Here is an 18,779-nt window from a genome sequence, read left to right as displayed (position 1 = left end):
GCCCCATTACCTCCAGCGCCTGGAGGAAAAAAAGATTCTCCCAGGTGCGTCCGATCGCGCAGGTCCAAAATACAATCCCTCCATCTCTCTCTCTCCCTCCTCTCCTCTCCTCCGCTCCCCTCGAAGAGGAACTACATTTCCCAGGAAGCTTAGCGCTTCCCTTTCTTTTTTAAAGTCTATGCACGTGGCTCGTTGGGAGGAGTTGGGAACGTCACATTCCTGCATTCTCTTAGCCTGTGTCACAGGAGCCCGGTTTCTGTGTCGTTGGACAGCCTGGAAAATAAGAGCGAAAATAAGCCCTCCTTCTGCCTCCACCTTCCCAAGCTCTCTCCAGTCGGAACTCATGCACCTCCAAGAAGGAATCTGACCCCCCCCCCCCTTCCCCTTTCCTTCCTCCCTCGGAATCCACCCAGAGGCACCCTCTTCCTCCTCTCCAGCCCAGCCTTGGCTCTCCAGAAAGGTAATCATCAGCATCATCAGGCGCTGTTGTGGGTTTGGGCTGCTATGGGGTTATCCGTAGGGCTGTGTGAATGCGCGCGCGCGAGGGTCCTTTTGTGGGTATCCGCGCTGCGCCTCGATTGCCAGCAAATGACTGCTGATGATATATATCCATGCGTGCGCGCCCGACACACCACAATTCCTCCCCAGCCCGGAGGCGTTGCAATAAAAGGGAGAGGAGGGAATCCTCCTTTTTACGCATTGGATCCAGCTGCGTTTCCTCGGTCGGGTCTCTTGGATCGCGCGCAGGTGATGGCGGTGGAACCCTGTCGTGGCTTTTTCTCCCGGGGAAAAGCGGGGAAGAGGAGAGGAGGCGAAGGGCGCTTGTGGTCTCTCCCCTCTTGTTGTGGCGGCTGCGTGACACCCTCGTAACTCAGGCGGGGCGAGGCGGGGCTCCCCTTTGTTTTGCAACCGCTCTGCCGTTGACCGAGTGGCGAGGTGTTCCTGCGTTTTTGCTGCGGGGGGAGGAGGGAATCTCTGCTTCAGATCAAAATAGGAAGAGCCGGTAGCTCTCTTTCCCCAGCTTCCTCTCCTCCTCCTGCGTCTGCATAGGCCAAAACTGGAACGGAGTTTATTTTGCTTTCTTTTCTCTCCCCCCCCATCGGTCCCATGTGATCCTCTCCTTCTCTCCCCCACCCCCCTTCTGCGTGGATATGTGCGTGTCGATTGCATGTTGTCTAGACTTCAATCCCCCCCCCCGCTTTTCTCCTCCCTCCCCCCCTTCATGTCGGCTCCCCCCACCCGCTTTCTCTCCCCTCCACCTCTTCGTTTCCAGCCAATACAATTTATGTCAGGGAAAGTCTTTTTTTTTCTGATTTGCAGCCCGGGCCTGGTGGCATTTTATCTCAGCCCTTTTATGAAATGCATCATTCCGGCACGGTCTCTCCCGAGACACACAGATAGGCTCCCTTGTCAGAATTTGGGCGGGGAGAGAAATAGAATGGATGCTACTCGTAGTTGTAATTTTTCACAAGCTGCGCTGTGTGTAGTAAAAGGACTCTTCCCCACCCCACCCCCTTAATATCTCCTCGCCTATAAATCCATGAAAGCATGTGTGTAATTTGATTTTTGCGAATATTATGCAACTGCGTATGTCTTTTTTGGGGGGTGTTTTTATTGGGGGGGGAGGGGGAGGTGGAATGAAAGATTGGTGATCTCTCCAGGATTTCCTGTGTTAAAAAGTCCACCAGAATCATAACCCTCCTCCATTGATGATGTTGTCTTGAGGTCATCTCCCTCCCTCCCCTCCCTCCTCCCTAATACAGGATTAATTGTTCAGAGGCTATTGTAATCCTTTTCAGCTGCCCAGTGGCGATTGCTGCTTTACACAGATTTTTCTGTCCGATTCCACCTCCACACACACCGGGCAAGGGCTTGGATTGTTTCGCTCAAAATGTCATGCATTGATAGATACTCAGGTTTGTCGTGCTATTAAAATGCAGAACTTAGATTATCCGGGTTTTAAGGGAGCCAAAGGGTATCCTTTTGTGTGTGTGTGTGTGTGTGTGTGTGTTTGCGGGCAGCGCACTATGTTCAGGCAGTGCAGTTCTACACAACGCTCTGTTGGGTGACAATGTGATTTGGGGCATATCCTAGCTGGATTCCTTTCCCATATATCAAAAAATCTAGCAGATTTCCATTAAAATAATTAGATTTAGTTTGCATGGGAGCCGGTGGCCTCATTTTCAGCGTTAATTCTTGACGTGGCAAGAACATCTCCATTCCGAAATCCCTGATATCGTTTTTAATCTCATGCCGCCTTGTTACCAAGGGGGAAGGAAAGGGGTTTGAGCGATAGATAAGAACAGAACAGAACAGACCATCGTCTCCTAGTACCGTACTATCATAGAGCAGGCTAAGGTGCTTTGCCATTGGCGACATTTCCTGCATTGTCCCATTGAATTCAGCTGTGGTTACCCCAGGCTTGTGAGCCTAGAATGGTAGCCTGAAGATCCATCGTCTCTGCATTGATAATGGGGAGCAATCCTAGGCTGGATCAGCTTTCAGGCACGTTATGGGTGCGGTCCATTTTTTTAAAAAAAAAATATAATATATTTTTCCTGCAGTGGTTTTTATTCTGGTGCTTTGGGGTGATTTTTGTACCTGCTGCCCTTAACTCCTCGATCTTGTAAGAAGGCACAACTCCTAGGTGATCATTAGTTATGGGGAAGGATAAATGCTTCCAAAGGCCAGGAGGAGGAAGGTGAGTGGGGTGGGGGCTCTTGCTCCTAGCCTGTGCTACGTAAGAGCTTTCTGTACATGAGTTTATGGTGGAAGAGCCTGCTGCAGTATTGAGGGGAAGAACAGATTGCGGGGGGGGGGGCAGTTAGATCAGAGAGCAAGGCTCTCTCTCTCTCTCTCTCTCTCTCTCTCTCTCTCTCTCTCTCTCTCTCTCTTTCTGCCACAGTCCTTCCGTTCCTCTAGCTTCCTTCACGGGAAACAGATCTTTGCATTTAGCAAAAGCACCAGCAGCTCTGCAAAGAGCTTTTTATCTGCTGTATTTAAGAGATGCTTACCTCGACGTGGTGTCAGGTTTGTGAAATCAGGCGCCGAAATGTCCGATATCTTGACGGCTGGATACTGCTGCTTCTCGGTAGTCTGGTGGGCTTCTGAATCGGAAATGCAAACTGCTGTTCTTTTCATCCAAGTTCTTGTAGGTGGGTAAATTGGCACTCTGCTAAGAAAAATGAATGGAGCCCGGATCACTAGCATGGACTGTATTTTAGGACCAAACCATTTTCCCTTTTCTCGTTCAAAGTGCACTTTCGCTCAATGAGAGCTAGAAACTTGTACAGAAAAGTAATTTTGTCCTATGTGAAATGCAGTGATTTATCTAGTGTGCCTTTTAAGTACATGCAGGAAGAATTTGCTTCACGAATCCTTTTGCAGTGGGATTGTGTGTCATTAGCAAATCTTTGGGGTGGCACAAAACACAGTGTGTGTTTGCTATTTCTAGAGCAAACTGCTGCATTTGGCAATAGGATATAATCATAATATGGTACATAACCAAGGCTTGTCCTCTGATTATGGTAAAGGAGGTGAGACCTCGGCCACAATCCCAGGTTTGGATGACACACCAAGCCAAACAAGCATATCACACTGACCTAAGAAAACCGGGGAAGAGCAAAACACCTCTGATTTTCTCCACGGAAACCAGCATGTTTGTGAAGTCATGGTAAGCCATACTCTGGCTTTCTCTTCAAAGCAGACCTTTGAGTTCAAAGTAGACCTTTTAGCTTGCAAATCCCCCCCCCCAAAAAAACCCTCTCACACATGGGTTTAAAGATGGTTAATCACTGCATTGACATCACCAACCATGGTTAGGCCTAACCCTGGTTTAAAGCTGCGTTTAAAGCTGGTTAGCAAATTCTGGCTAAGAGAGCCTGGCAAACTTTTTACAGTAGGTGAGGTCAGTACTTAAGGTGACACTTACGGTAACGATGATTAGGAAGGAGAGAGGGGAATTAGCATCAGAGGAGTGATCATAAGATATTCAGCATCTTACACCTAATCTAAACAATACCATGGTTAAGCGATGGCAAAGATAGCTATGTACATTGCTCTCAGCGTGAATCCAGAACTGGGAACTCTAGCTCTGTGGGGGGTAAACTACAGTTCCCACGATGCTTGTGTGTGTGTGCATGCTTTAAATGTCTAGTGTGCATGCAGTCTTGCAATTGTAGCCCCAGACACGGATGTCACTGGGAAAGCCAATGTAGACCTTGCTGTTTTCTTTTTCTATTTAAAACATTTCTGTACCATTCTTGCTCTAAAACTGGTGCCTTTCAGCTGTTTTGGACTACAACTCCCATTGGCTGCAGTCAGCACTGTCATGATGGCTTTTGTAGTCCAAAACATTTAGAATGCACCAGGTTGGGGAGTGCTGAGGGCGAACCTATATGGGACAGGAATAAAAACCAGATCTTAAAATATTTAAAAACAAAATAAAAGTTCAACAACTCTTTCTAATAAATATACTGCAACAAAGCTAGGAATAACCAACCCTTAGTAATTAGAAAACTCATCGGAGAAGAGGGGATTTCACATATCTGGTGCCCCCACAGGATGCATTGCTGCATAATGTTCCTCCGCAGGTCATAGTTCAGCCAATGGAACTACTTCTTTCCAAAATACCTTGCATGAAATGGAAACAACCTTATTTGTCGCAGGGAGAGGATTTGTGTGGTGGTAAATGAAACTGCCTTTCGCGAAGTCAGACCATTTGTCCATCTAGCCCAGTGATGCCTGTTCTGACTGGCAGCAGTTCTTCAGTTTCTCAGGGCGAGAAGCCCCCCCCCCCGTGCACCTGATATAAAGTAACGCTAAAGGTACCCCTGACCGTTAGGTGCAGTTGCGGACAACTCTGGGGTTGCGGCACTCATCTCGCTCTATAAGCCGAGGGAGCCGGCATTTGTCCGCAGACAGCTTCCGGGTCATGTGGCCAGCATGACCAAGCCACTTCTGGCGAACCGGAGCAGCACACGGAAACGCTGTTTACCTTCCCGCCGGAGCGGTATCTATTTATCTACTTGCACTTTGATGTGCTTTCAAACTGCTAGGTGGGCAGGAGCAGGGACCGAACAACGGAAGCTCACCTCGTCGCGGGGATTCAAACCGCTGACCTTCTGATCGGCAAGCCCTAGGCTCAGTGGTTTAGACCACAGCGCCACTGGTGTCCCGCACACCAGATATACCTGGCCCTTTTTAGCTGGTGATGCACCAGGGACCTCCTGCAGAAGAGTCATATGTTTGACCACTGAAATCCTGTCTATTTTTTTTTACTTTTATTTTTAATCCCACTTTTACTCCCATAGGAGCCCAGGGTAGCAAACAAGTGCTAAAACAAAAACATCCTTAAAACTATTGCAATGCAGATGCAGACCTGGAAAGCCCTGTCCTGAAAAGGCTCCTTGGAAGAGGAAGTTTTCAAGTAGGTGCCAAAAGGACGACAGAGCTCGCCCCCAACTTTCAATGGGAGGGAATTCTAAGGCCCTGGATCCTATACTGTGGGGGGGGGGCAGACTTCCTGTTAGTACGGTATCAGAAGGAGGCCGTCCGCAGAGGTATTTGCAGGAGACCCATTGACTGGGAAAGTAGTGAAAGTGTGTGGAATCTGCAGGCCTAGTTTGTTTATTTAATGATTTTATTACATTTCTATATCGTCTTTCATCTGAGGATCACAGGGTAGTTTATTTGTGCTGGGAGCATTGTCCCAAAACTCCTCTCTGGAATGGGGGAAATGTCCTCTACCCATTTTCATATCACACACTTAGGGGCCTGAAGTGTGGGGCCATGCACATTCTAGAGATCTCTTTTTTTTAAAAAAAAAATATTTTTATTAATTTTCCAATTAAAACCAATTATATCACATTCAATATTTCAAATTATACACATATATATATCAATCAGACCGAATGTTATGCCAAATCATCTAAAGAATTTTTTATTTGGGTTCCCATGCTTCAAGAAATTGGGAATTCCTCGCAACTGTCCACTGCCGTCTTTTTTCTAAAGTTCAAATCGTCCTTCAAGTTCATAATAATCCAGATCTTCCCCTTACAGTCACATAGATGTTTTCTACTTTCACGATTGTTTCCCAGCTGCTGATATAAATATCAAACAAAGTCTCACAGATGTTCTTTCTCCTGTGTGAGTTAATCAGTCCAGCCTCCCCATAAATCTTCTTAATGGAGCTCCTGTTGCGTTGAAGCAATTCGAAGTAGCGCCATCTTAAAAAGCTCAAATCACTTTCGCTTTCCTCTCATGGCCATGAAAATTTACGATCATTATAGAATTTACAGCTTTTCCAGGCAGGAGACCCAAACATCAAACCATAGACTCTTGGTAAATTAATGGATCTCCTTGCCCTATAGCTGAACTTAGCTTCAGGTCGCTGCTCCAATTTAAAGTGCGTCACAGCTCATAAATCCTCCGAACGCATTCAGAACTCCTTCCGTCCGACTAGGGGGGGGCTTTTCTCATCGGCAACTCCACATCTTTAAAAAAATATGCTCAGTAACAACAGTTATAAGGTTCAACTCACACAGTCTTTTGCTTCTCTTTCACTCCAAACAAGCCAGGACATCGCGTCCGGGAAGGTACGAGGCAACAATATGAAGAAAAAAAATAAAATAAAAACTCACTCCCCTTATCGCTCCGTCCCCATCAATCCTTCTTCCAGATGCAGTACAATCTTTGACTCCTCTCACTCGGCAGCATAAATTTCTCAGCAGTAAACAGCGCTTCTTTCCCTCCTTCTGAAGTATGTCCATAGATTTAAGCCTAATTATCTTCTTTAACCATGGAAATCCCCGCCATGCAGATTAGCGTCCGGGAGTCCTGGCCCTTGTAAGTGCTCAGCCCAAGCTCCCCCCACTCCAAAAACAGTCGGAGTGGGTCTGGGGGCATCGCGGGCCAGCGGCCCCTCTCCGTAACCCCCGGAGAGGGTAGGGGGTTGCCATTTACTCCCCTAGCAACCGCCAAATTCCTTACAAAGGTCAGAGAGATGGAAAACAGGTCCGCCATTCCTGCAGGCGGAAACCGGAACCCCATTCTAGAGATCTCACAGCTTGTTGACTGCAGCAGCGGGATGGGGTGGTTGTGGGTCAACTTTGATATGTGGAATACAGACATTGCAGAGCTAACAGGTGTCTCCTCCAAGCCTACGCTTTTCAGTGGAGTCGGGTCACGCATTCCACTTGCTAGCCCTCACGTCTTGCAGTGGCATTCTCGCAATCGCAGAAATCTTAGCCAACTGTGCCAATAAGTCTTGGCTGAATCAACGGATAAATCAGTGCAAATTTGCATATGGGGAAAACCAGTGTAGTGCTAAGTGAACATTCAATCGGCGTGAGGATTCCTGCTTGCAGAATGGAACCTCCTTTCTCTGCACTCCCCCCCCAGTAGGGCTGGGCGACATATCATCCAAAACCGGTTAGAAGTCCATATCGGTTTCATAATTGTTGACCTGGCAGTATATCGTGAATCGTGGTGTGTGGGGTCTGTGCTATGTAAAAAAAAAAAATCATGATACGGGAAAAACCGTGAAGCTAGTCAGTGCCTCTCCATAGCTCCATCCTTGTTTCAGACATGGTGTTATATCAGTATTGTGTGATGTTTATATGTAACAGAGGTGGCCAGCTTCCAAGAGACTGCGATCTACTCACAGAGTTAAAAGCTGGCAGTGATCTACCCCCTTTTGGGGGGTTCAGGTCAAAGTTGTTGGGCTTCTTTAGCAGGCACCCCCAAACTTGGCCCTTCAGATGTTTTGGGGACTACAATTCCCATCATCCCTGACCACTGGTCCTGTTAGCTAGGGATCATGGGAGTTGTAGTCCCAAAACATCTGGAGGGCCGAGTTTGGGGATGCCTGTTCTTCAGGGAGGAGGAAAGCGATGCTGAGCTGTTTTAGGAAGGAAAACCCTGTTTTTGGTGGTTCAGGTTGTTAGGGGGAAAAAGGTCAAAGTTGTTGAGTTTTTGGGGGGGGAGAAAAGCCCTGTTTTTAGGGGTGCAGGGCAAAGATGTTGAGCTTTTTTTAGGGGAGCCAAAGTTTGTTAGCTTCTTTGGGTGGAGCCACTGATCTACCGGTGATCTACCACAGACATCCAGTGATCTACTGGTAGATCATGATCTACCTGTTGGACGTGCCTGATATATAACATGTCGAAAACAAAATATTTCCTACTCCACAGCTATGTTCCAGGGGTCCCCCAACAACTACCACCTTCTGGAGTAAATTTGGGGAGAGTGTCGGTGGGGTGGGGAGTCATATTTCCTTCCTCCACCTGATGCATTTCTGGGTGTTGTCCGACTCCCCCTCCTGTCACCATCTGAAGAGCTGCATGTTGGGAAACTCTGACGAACATTCTTCCTATTCTTCACGGGTCCTTGTGTGAACGCAATTAGATATTTAAACTTGAGATAAAAGAAAAGCATTATACAGTATATTGAAATGAACACTGCCTACAGTGCTCCCAACCATCCTTTTGTGCCTCTTTTGCCTGTTACTCAGTACGCTCCATCTCTGAGAAGACCTGAAATGTTTGCAAGTCAGATTATAGAATCATAGAGTTGGAAGAGACCACAAGGGCCATCCAGTCCAACCCCCTGCCAAGCAGGAAACGCCATGAAAGCATTCTTGACATATGGCTGTCAAGCCTCCGCTTAAAGACCTACCGGTACAAAGAAGGAGACTCCACCACACTCCTTGGTAGCAAATTCCACTGCCGAACAGCTCTTACTGTCAGGAAGTTCTTCCTAATGTTTAGGTGTTTCAAGATTAATACCTTAAAAAGGCAGTCTCCATTACAATATGTAATGGTTTCCCTTTGTCCCAAGTTGAAATATCTGTTGTGTTTTCCGTAAGGATTTAACAGGTTCAGTTAATTTATGTCGCCTTGCATCGGTACATTGCAGCAAACTCTGGCCTACGCGTGCAAAATACCATTGCTGTGTAGAATGCAAAATTGAATCTTGCCATTTTTTTGAAAGCTCAGGCAAAGAATAGCAGGTAAGATCAGTATCCTTTCGTTTGGGAAAGTGTGTTGCTGAATCTGTGGTCTGGCTCACTTGGCATCAAACAGGCTCTCGAGTTGCCATAGTAGCCCCTTGAGGATTCCCCCAGAGGAAGGGATTTCTGATCCTGGTGATGATGGTGCAATCAACACTAAATCCACAGCTACTCTGATGACGGCGTCAGCATGGTTACGTCAGCCTGTCAGGATCTTGCCCTGCTAAACAAAGCCTTCCTGAGTTACATTGGCTGCTCTTTGTCTTTGGTCTGTGTGCATTTAGGGCTCATTTCTCCACCCCCTCAAAGAATCCTGGGAACTGTAGTTTATTCTTTACAGTCCCCAGCATCCTTAACAAACTATAGTTGGATACTTTGGGTGACGTTGGGTGCTTTAAATTATTATTATTATTATTATTATTATTATTATTATTATTATTATTATTATTATTTTATTTATACCCCGCCTATCTGGCTGAGTTTCCCCAGCCACTCTGGGCGACTCCCAATTGAGTGTTAAAAACAATGGCATGTATGATTCCTTTCTGTAGCGAGGTGAGCTTCTCTCACACTTTTGTGCACGCATGTTCTCCTGCTGACTTTTTTTGGTTCTTTACCTAGTGTTGCACACCACTTCAGGCTCCCAAGATTCCAGGGGTTCCAGGCACATACCCAGGATTTGTGTTTCCTTTTGGCAATGAGGCAGAGAGGAGACTGTAGTGTCTTTATGATATATGGTTTACACATATATACAGTCATACCTTGGGTTACGTATGCTTCGGGTTGCGTACTCCGCAAACCCGGAAGTATTTTTCGCCACTTTTCACCGCGTGCGCGGTATGCGCAGAAGCGCGATATCACGCTTTTGCGCATGCGCAAAATGGACCCTCGGGTTGCATACTTTTCAGGGTGCAAATGGCACCCCGGAACGAATTGAGTACGTAACCCAAGGTACCACTGTACAACCTTAGCCTACGATGGAGGGGTTCACATCATTAACACTCCAAGAGGGTCTTGCTTCTCCCATAATTGCAGCCTTTTCAAAAAGAGCAATGTACTGGTATCTCTTCAAGGATGGTGCTGACCTATTTGGTTGAGCATTGAATTGCCGTTGCATAGTTCCTTTTCGGGCTGACCAGAAGAAGATTCACAAAACAGATTGAAATCCAGTTATCTTTTGTTGGAGTTGTGCTGGAATTGCACCAGCAACAACTACACCTATAGTTATTGTCTTGGACTTATTGCAAGAATATCTTGATGGGTTTTTTTTTCTTACAATGCCAAAATAATAATGACACACACAACTCAATACAGCGGTACCTCGGTTTTTGAACGTCTCCGTTGATGAACGTTTCGGAACTCGAACGCCGTAAACCTGGAAGTAAATACAGTACTTTGGTTTTCAAATGCATCTCAGAAGACAAACCGGAAATGCGGCTTCCATATTGATTTCAGTTTTGAGTTTTCCGTTTTCAAACGTTTTGGAACTCGAACAGTCTTCCGGAAAGAATTACGTTTGAAAACTGAGGTACCACTGCATTGAGTTGCGTATGTCATTATTATTTTGGCATTGTAAATAGCATTTAAGACTTTAGAAGGCTTTGAATTTTTGTACGTTACTGTTAATGAATTTTTGTAAACCACATACAGAAGTATTTAGTTTGTGATTTACTTCTCTGTATTCCTTGGAAAGTTGTATTGATTTCTGGCGTTCCAGCCTGCAGCCCTCTAGGTCACCTCACAGCAAATTCTGACCCTCTCAAACTCCAGCTTTTAAGAGTTGGAGAAGGAGCCTCACCCATTTCCTTTGTTCTCTTAATGGCCCATCACCCAGGCGATTACCCGAATCTGGGAAGCTTGCCTGGTTTGTTCCTCCCTATCAACTTAATGTATCACCAGATTGTGATGTTTGGCTGGTGATACATCACAATGTTGAAAACCTGACATTGTCCAGCCCTAGAGTAAATTCTACCCAAGTCCAGAGTGGAGTCCCTAAGACAGTTGGATGGTGCCTTGCATGGCTCCTTCCGTCAACTCCCACAGCCAGGCTGGTGCCAAACGCATTGCTCTGCTTTCCTTTGGACCACATCAGCGAGGGTGTGTGTGTTCTTGTTGTCTGCGCAGCCCAGGACCTCCAGGCGCACTGCCCAGGCCTGTGCCCCAGAGAGGTCACAATGCTAATGTGGCGGTTTGACTTCACCCCCGGGGGAACACTCCTTTGTGTCTCAAGACAGACGGATGCCAACAGCCACCCACCAGGGAAGTTAGTGCATGTCCTTATCATGGGGGTATTCCGCATTCGGAGCTGCCTTTCAGCGGTTCAGGCAGTAGTGTGTTGTTGAATTCTTCCACAGGGAGAGAGAGAAAAAACAAAAACCAGCACCTGCGGTTTGAAGGGATACAGTCCAGGAAAGTCTTTATTTTTCTGATTTCCAACCTGCTTTGTCATGGAGGGTAGGGGAGGAAGGCTGAGAAACACCTTTCCTTTTTTAAAGTTCTCTGTAAGTTGCAGCAGCTCCTGCCATCTAGATATGCAAAAGCTCATGCAGGATTTTGAACTTTGGGTCCAAGGGTACAGCTTGCATCATGCAATCCGATCAGGTTAGTTATGTTGCCCTTGGCTGAACAGCAAACACGCACTCATGCTGTCTGCTCTGCAGAGAGTGCTATCCGGTATTTATACAGCTTGAAAGGTAGCTGATAGTTTTCCTGACTTTGCATCAAACATGCCTTTCAGGTAGAAGCCACAGTCTCTTTCTCAGAGGATGCTGGAAAGCTTGGACAATTGGTGGGCTGCACATACAGTAATAATAATAAAAATAAATGATAATAATAATAATAATAATGGTATTTATACCCCGCCCATCTGGCTGGGTTTCCCCAGCCACTTTCCATCAAATATCAGATGGAGATTCTTACCTTGTCTGGGGATTATCCTTCCCCACTTCTGGCTGGGCCTGATGGGAGTTGTAGTCCCAGAGATCTGGAGGGCACCAGGTTGGGGAAAACTGGAGTAGATCATTACACAGATGAGAACCAAGGTACTTTCTTTTGAACAAATTGCTCTTGGCTGCAGGCTGTTCTTAGAAACATAGCTGTCTTCCTGTGACTTTTCCATGGGGAAAGGCTCAGTGGGGCAGTGGTAGAACAAATACTTTGCACGCAAGAGGTTCCAGGTTCGATCCCTGACGCCTCCACGTGGGGCTGAGAATGTCACCTGACTAAAACCCAGGAGAGCTGCTGCCGGTCAGTATAGACAGTACTGAGCTATAGACAGACCAGTGGCCTGACTTGGTGTAAGGCAAGTTCCTGTGCATTTACAGCAGGTCAAAAGTGTGTCCATCTTGCCCAGTTTGGTCTGCTCTGGGTGGCAGCCAATCGGAAGCTGTGTCGGATGTTCGGGTTCCAAAGAACGTTCGCAAACCGGAACACTCGCTTCCGGGTTTGCGGCGTTCAGGAGCCAAAATGTTCAACTCGCGAGGCGTTCGGGATCCAAGGTACGACTGTATTGTATTGCAAGCTGCTCCGAGTGCAAGTTTTGTGTGGGAAATGACTCATCCTGTGGTAGGATTGGGCATCAGTTGGAGATGTGTATACGTTGTGCAAAACAAACGGCGAACAAATCTCAACGCTCAGGATAAACTGCACATAAATAAAAGGCAAATATGCTGACAACCTTTCCTCGAAAATGTGTGCGCTCACACAAACACACTTCCCTGGGGAGATGTGCATTCCTCAAAACTCTGGAAGCCAGCCAGAATAGACCTCCAGCAATACAAGGGCACTTCATCCATTAACAATATCATATGTGCTGAAATTATTAAGGTTGTTGTTGTTGATCTGTCAGTGTTCATTTCACAGCAGGCTTCCCCAAGCTGGTGCCCTTCAGACATTTTGGACTTGCATTTCATGTGTTGGCACTGTCTGGAGCGTTAGTCGTGATGCCCTCCTTGCAGAGCTGCTGTAGAGTTATCCACCCCCAGCAAGAGGCTTCTCCTAAAATAATTGTTAGCTACACATGCTCTTCTTAAAAAAAAAGAAAAAAGGCTCCGATTTGTAGTTAAAATGGCAACCCTCCAGTTTTGGTTTAGAAAGAAATGTGATTTGGCTACTTAGAAATCTGGGGATGTCTGGATAAAAGGGATCAAATCTTGGAGAGCGTGCAATTATGCATTCTCGACTCTGCAACCTCAACCCTGCAGATTGAAAGTTAATTCTGTCAGCCTGAATGGAACTGACTCCAAGCATAACCAGGTTCAGGTTGCAAGTTGTACATTATTACACTCACATCCTCTTGCGATTAGCCCCTTGGCAAGAGACGTTGCAAGCTGACTCCTAGGGAGCAGTAGCCAAACTTGTTTTGCTGCACACACAAGTCCTTTTGGACACAGTCTGGGACAATGGGGGGTTTGCACGCTATGACCTCCTTCAAGCAATTCAATATCAGATCTTAGATTCTGCTGCAGGTTTCTGTTGGTGCATAGCCAGTTTTTTTTAGTTATTTATATTTTTGGCATTTGTGGGCCACCCCGTAACACAACATTATCTGTGCAGTTCTCAATTGTTTTGTTTTGTTTTAAACAGTTTCCATTGCCTGGACTTCCCATTGCCTTGGAAGGAGATCTATCTGTGTGTAGATCAATGGGTACATCAACCCCTTTAGTCTGATCATGTCGCACTAAAAGATAGACACCTCACCGATGCAGAACAAAGAAACAAACATTGTAAGGAACTTGTAAAAGTGTAAGTTCTGCAGATCAAAGCGGTCGAGGTAATGTGCCTTTGCCAATGGGTGTTTCAGAGTGCTTTCTGGTCCTGGCTTATTAGAGGATCTCTCCCCCCCCTCCAGTAATTGTGGTCTGTTGATGTGGACAACTCTGACTGACCATCACCAGTATGTTCTGTGCTGGTCCCTAGGGTTACCCAAGAGGCGTAGTCAAAGTCCAGTCCGTGGTTCAAAGGTTCGGGGTCGAGACACTCTGAAGTAGCCGAAGCTGGGAGCAGGGCAGGGCGTCAGGTGAGGTCAGGAACAGGTACCTAGGTCGGGAACTAAGGCAGGTCAGAAGCGCGGGCAGGAAAGCAAGACAGGAAAAGCTAGGCAGGTTGAAGGCAGGAACACTGGCAGGGTCTAGCATAGAGATGTAAAATTTCCGGAAGTTTTGAAGCTCGGGGAAAAAACGGAAATTTTCGAAAAAAAATTGAAAAAGCTACATTAGCACTTCTTTTTTCTTTTCCAGATTGAAAGTCATTCTGTTACTTTAGAAACATAAAATATAACTATGGACGATTTTTAATGGGCATAAAATTATCACAACTAGCATATTAAAAATACAGTGTATCCAAACAATTAATACAAACAGAATTTACTTTTAAAATAATATTTATTTGTATTTGTAACAAATGGAGCAACAATCTCCTGAACTGTTTACTAGTTTATGTGGAACAAAGAAAACTCCACAAAACAATTTTTAAAAATCCAGAAGTAACCCTAACCCTAACCTTTTAAAATTAAGTACAGTATATACTTTGTTGCTCTATATTTTCTTCCAGTGCTTTGAGGCCTAGTGAAGAGGATACCACATGTGCAGTATGCAAAAACAAAACTGAACCCTTTTTCTTTTCTGGTGACAACAGTATCTCCTAAAAGGAAGAAATGTATCTTGTTCTTGCATTGGAGAGTTCAGTTTGTAACCTAGGACATGCTTGTCCTCACAGAAATTAGAATAATCTGATACCATACGTATTTTAAAGAAATGATTTATAAAATATTTGAACCCCTTATCTTAAAATATTTTATTCAGCACGTTAAAATAAAACATTCCATAATCTATTTTTTATTTTTTCAATTTTTCGGAAAAAACCAAAAAAGGCTTCAGGGGAAAAAACTGGTTTTCTCCTGAATTTTTTTTCGGGGGTTTTCCGGGCCTTCACATCTCTAGTCTAGCAACTGACAATGTTGCTCCTGCAGGGTTTGGCCGCCTTTTATCTAGAACGGGGTAACGGACGGCCCCGATCCCCTGGCGACTCACTTCCTCGCCTCGCCTGGAGTCAAGCACTCCTCCTGCGAGTACTCAGGTCTCTTCTTCTATAAGCCCTGAGTCTCTGCAGCTCAGGAGACGCCGGTGGGTTACTGGACCCAGGAGCCGCCCCAGCCGGCAGTGGGCCAGCTGCTGGTGACGACCCGGCTGATGGCAACGAGGTATCCTCTGCACCTGGAACCAAGGCAGGCACAGGCCCCAGACTCGGCTCAGCTGATTCTTGCTGCAGAGGAGGTTGAGCGGACTGAGGCTCCTCAGGAACAGGCCCCAAACTTGGTTCAGCCAATGTCCCAAGCAGAGGGTCTGGTGCAGGCTGTGATTCCTCCGGCTCTGAGCCTGAGCCCAAGTCCCAGGCCATCACATGTTCAACCCTTGTCCTTCTTAACTTGGCACATCTAATTCGTGTTCGAAATTAGCCAGACGCCAGGTGCTTTTTGCAACTGGTCCAGTTGCAACCTAGCCTTAAAAAAGCAGTTTTAAAAACAGCACCGGTTGTAGGTTTAAAAACAACACAGAATGAACACACATGGCAGAGTCCTTTTTACGTTGGCTTATGCTGATGGAAAATACTTAGGTCCCTGTCTAGTTGACAGTGTTGGATCCAGAAACATTCCTAAACTGTGATCCTGAGATGGAGCACAACAACTTCCATAACAGGCTGAACACTCCTGCAACACACTACAAATCTGACTGCCTTTGAAAATGATCAGGGCAGCTTTGAATAACCCAAAACAGGGCATTAAAATAGCTAACGGACCTTTTGAGTGCATGTGAAACAGTGGTAGGGAATGTATTTTGGCCTAAGGGTCGCATTTGCTTCTGGGCAGTCTTCAGGGGTCGGATGTCAGTGGTTTTGCGAGGCCAGGGACAAAAGTGAGTGGAACAATGTAATGTTTACCTTTGTGCGCTAGCTACCTTTGTGCACACACCTCCTAATTCTCCATCCCAGGAAGCAAGAGGCATTATGGGAATTCAAGGACACATCCACAGTCAGGTAAAAACCTTCAAGCAGGGTGTGGAGCAGGGCCAGTAATGTCTGTAGGCTGAGGAGGGTGTGTGGCCTGGGGAGACTCCTGAGGGCCAGGTTGAGGGGCTTTGAGGGCCGCATTTGGCCTCCAGGCCGGAGGGTCGCTTCTTTTGATCTGGACATTGTCATCCCTTCTTAATAACATGGAAGAATGGGATTCATAGTTCTGACTTTGCATGCTGAAAACATTGCAGGAATTGTGAATTACAACTCCATTTCAGTTTAGGGTTGGCTGCAGCAAAAAACAGTCTTGTGGCCCATTTAAAGACTAAAACTTAACGCAGCACAAGCTTTTATAGAATCTGCTGCATCTATATGCAGTTAAGAAAAATAGATTTCTTGAGTGGGGGGATACTGGAGGAAGCCTGAAATGGATTTCCTGGCAGCTGAAATTCCTATAATGTAGGATTTTGAGCCTAGTTGGTCTGCAGGATTAATTAAAGGCCACACTCCCGCTGTTCCGGGTTTTCATTCAGCACTTATCTCTGTGCGTTTTTCTACTTTCGTTGAGGATGGTTAAAAATGTGGCTGGTGAGCTCGCTAAACTTTGACCCTCTTCTGCTTCATCTGGATAGTTAGCTTGACCCATCAGAGCTCCACAAAGAATCTCTGATCAAGATTTGGATCTATGCCCTCCCCGTCCTGTAATATAATTTCACGGAAAGGTTAAGAAGAGCCTTGGAAGAAAGAAAATTGCGTGTTAGCTGCAGATGGTGGAGAATCTCCGGAGCGCAGGTTTCACTAGAAAAACTACAACCCTGTGATCAGTTGGCTGACCGATATTTAAAGAATTAGTTCAGTGACATGTAACAAAGAGAACTGGCTAATCTAAAGCAGAACAAAAAACAAAAAAACCTTGTCTACTCATATAGAGGAATTCACTGCCTATTATCTCCTGTTTTTCTAATTCGTTGTTGTTGTTTTAATTGAGTTTTCCAGAAACAAACAAATGCAGTTAAGCAATGTGAAGTGAATCATAATAAATGGAGAGAAAAGATGGGGAATGGTTGGTGGTCCAGACCAGCTACGTAGAACAAGGCTATCAATGGCTACCAGCCACGATGGCTATGCTCTGCCTCGATGGTCGGAGGCACGGATGCTTTTGAATACCAGTTGCTGGAAACCACAGGAAACTCAGGTCCTGTTTGCAGGCATCGGACAGGAGCAGATAACGCAGCTTGCGTCCCTTGCTGTCGCTTGTGGCTCAGGTGGCCTCGGTGGCCCAGAATGCCTTCCATCAGTTTTGGCTGTTGGCCCATTTGTGCCCCGTAGGATAGACTAACTTCTGGCGTCTATGCTCTGGTAACCTCTAGGTTGGATTACTGCAACGCGTTATACATGGGGCTGCCTCCGAAGACTGTTTGGAAACTTCAGCTGGTGCAGAATTTAGCAGCCAGGTTTCTCACCGGGGCAAGACACTTTTAAGCCTATAACGCCAAACCTGGCCCTCTTGCACTGGCTGCCAATTAGTTTTCGGGCCCAATTCCAAAGTGCTGTTTTTGACCTATAAAGCCTTACATGGCTCAGGACCGCAATACCTCAAGGACCGCCCCTTACCATGTGAACCAACCAGGACCCTGCAATCCTCATCTGAGACCCTTCTTTGTGTACAGCCTCCACGAGAGGTTCGGAGAGTGGCAACAGGAAAACGGGGCCTTTTCTGCAGTGCCCCCCCCCTGGAATGCTCTCCCCAGGGAGGCTCGCCTGGTGCTATCAATACTGTATATCTTCAGGCGCAAGGCAAAAGCTTCCCTCTGTAACCAGGCCTTTGACGAAACAAAATAAGAACTAAGTTTGTTATTGGTATGAGCTTTCGTGTGCATGCACACTTCTTCAGATACCTACACGGCTACCTACCTGTAACCAGGCCTTTGACCTTTAACTATCTGTGACCTTTCAGAGGTGGGTGGGATGTTTTGACTGTACAGTGGTCTTGCGAAGACGATCCGTTCAGTGGCCATCTTTGTAAGTCGAAGTCTTCAGTTCTCGAAGTGGCCGTTCTGCGCATGCGCGAAACGCGATTTCGCGCTTTGCGCACGCGCCAACTGCACACGCTGCGAAAAGGCTTCCGGGGTTGTTGACTTCGGAAGTCGAAACCTTCGGAAGTCGAGTCGTTCGGTTGTCGAGGTACCCCTGTATTTCTTTTTCCTCTTAATTTTAATGTATCTACGTGGGGCTTTTGTCTGTTTGTTGGGTTCTAAGTCACTTTGGTTTGCCCTGGGCAAGATAAACTGGTTGGCCGCTCTACGATCAGGATTGTAGGCTAGTTGGGACATTTTCTCCATCCAGCAGGCTCCAATTCTCAGACATATCCAAGCAAATAGATCTCTGCAAGGAGTCCACATATCAGAGAACTTCCCCAACTGTCTCCTGTTTGACATCCCAGGGACTCTCCTCCTCTGACGCAGCAAAACAAACAGATTTGGTGATAAGCCTGATTCCTGGGCATTTCTGACCTTTGCTAGTGTCATAAATGGTTTCTGTGTATTTGCTTCTTGTGGTAGGTCTGGCGTGGTGTGTCTGGCTGCAGTTCTGTACACGCTTACCTGGGAGGAAATTCTACGGAAATCAAGCGGGGCTTGCTTCTTAAGGAGACCTGTATAGTATCGTACTCAAAAGAGTGTAAGCTATCAATTGAGAAACCCCAGGTTCAAATCTCTCTTCAGCCATAAACTTGCTAATTGGCGAAATGCAGAGGCGCGCAGGA

At 46.3% G+C, this 18,779-nt stretch overlaps 1 protein-coding gene across 5 annotated transcripts in view; it reads left to right on the top strand.

Annotated features, from left to right (window-relative positions):
* Window positions 1-207: 207 nt before the first annotated feature.
* Window positions 208-18,779, top strand: part of CTIF (cap binding complex dependent translation initiation factor) — a 171,820-nt gene continuing 153,248 nt past the window's right edge. For 4 of the 5 annotated variants that reach the window (XM_035100977.2, XM_035100976.2, XM_035100975.2 and 1 more), the window contains exon 1: window positions 470-747. In XM_035100977.2, the coding sequence (XP_034956868.2) occupies window positions 505-747 (243 nt within the window). In that variant the 5' untranslated portion in view covers window positions 470-504. The other variant, XM_035100979.2, reaches the window with a different exon arrangement.

This window comes from Zootoca vivipara, chromosome 11 (genome assembly GCF_963506605.1).
Source record: "Zootoca vivipara chromosome 11, rZooViv1.1, whole genome shotgun sequence".
NCBI lineage: Eukaryota > Metazoa > Chordata > Lepidosauria > Squamata > Lacertidae > Zootoca > Zootoca vivipara.
This window is presented reverse-complemented; position numbering and strand designations above follow the sequence as displayed.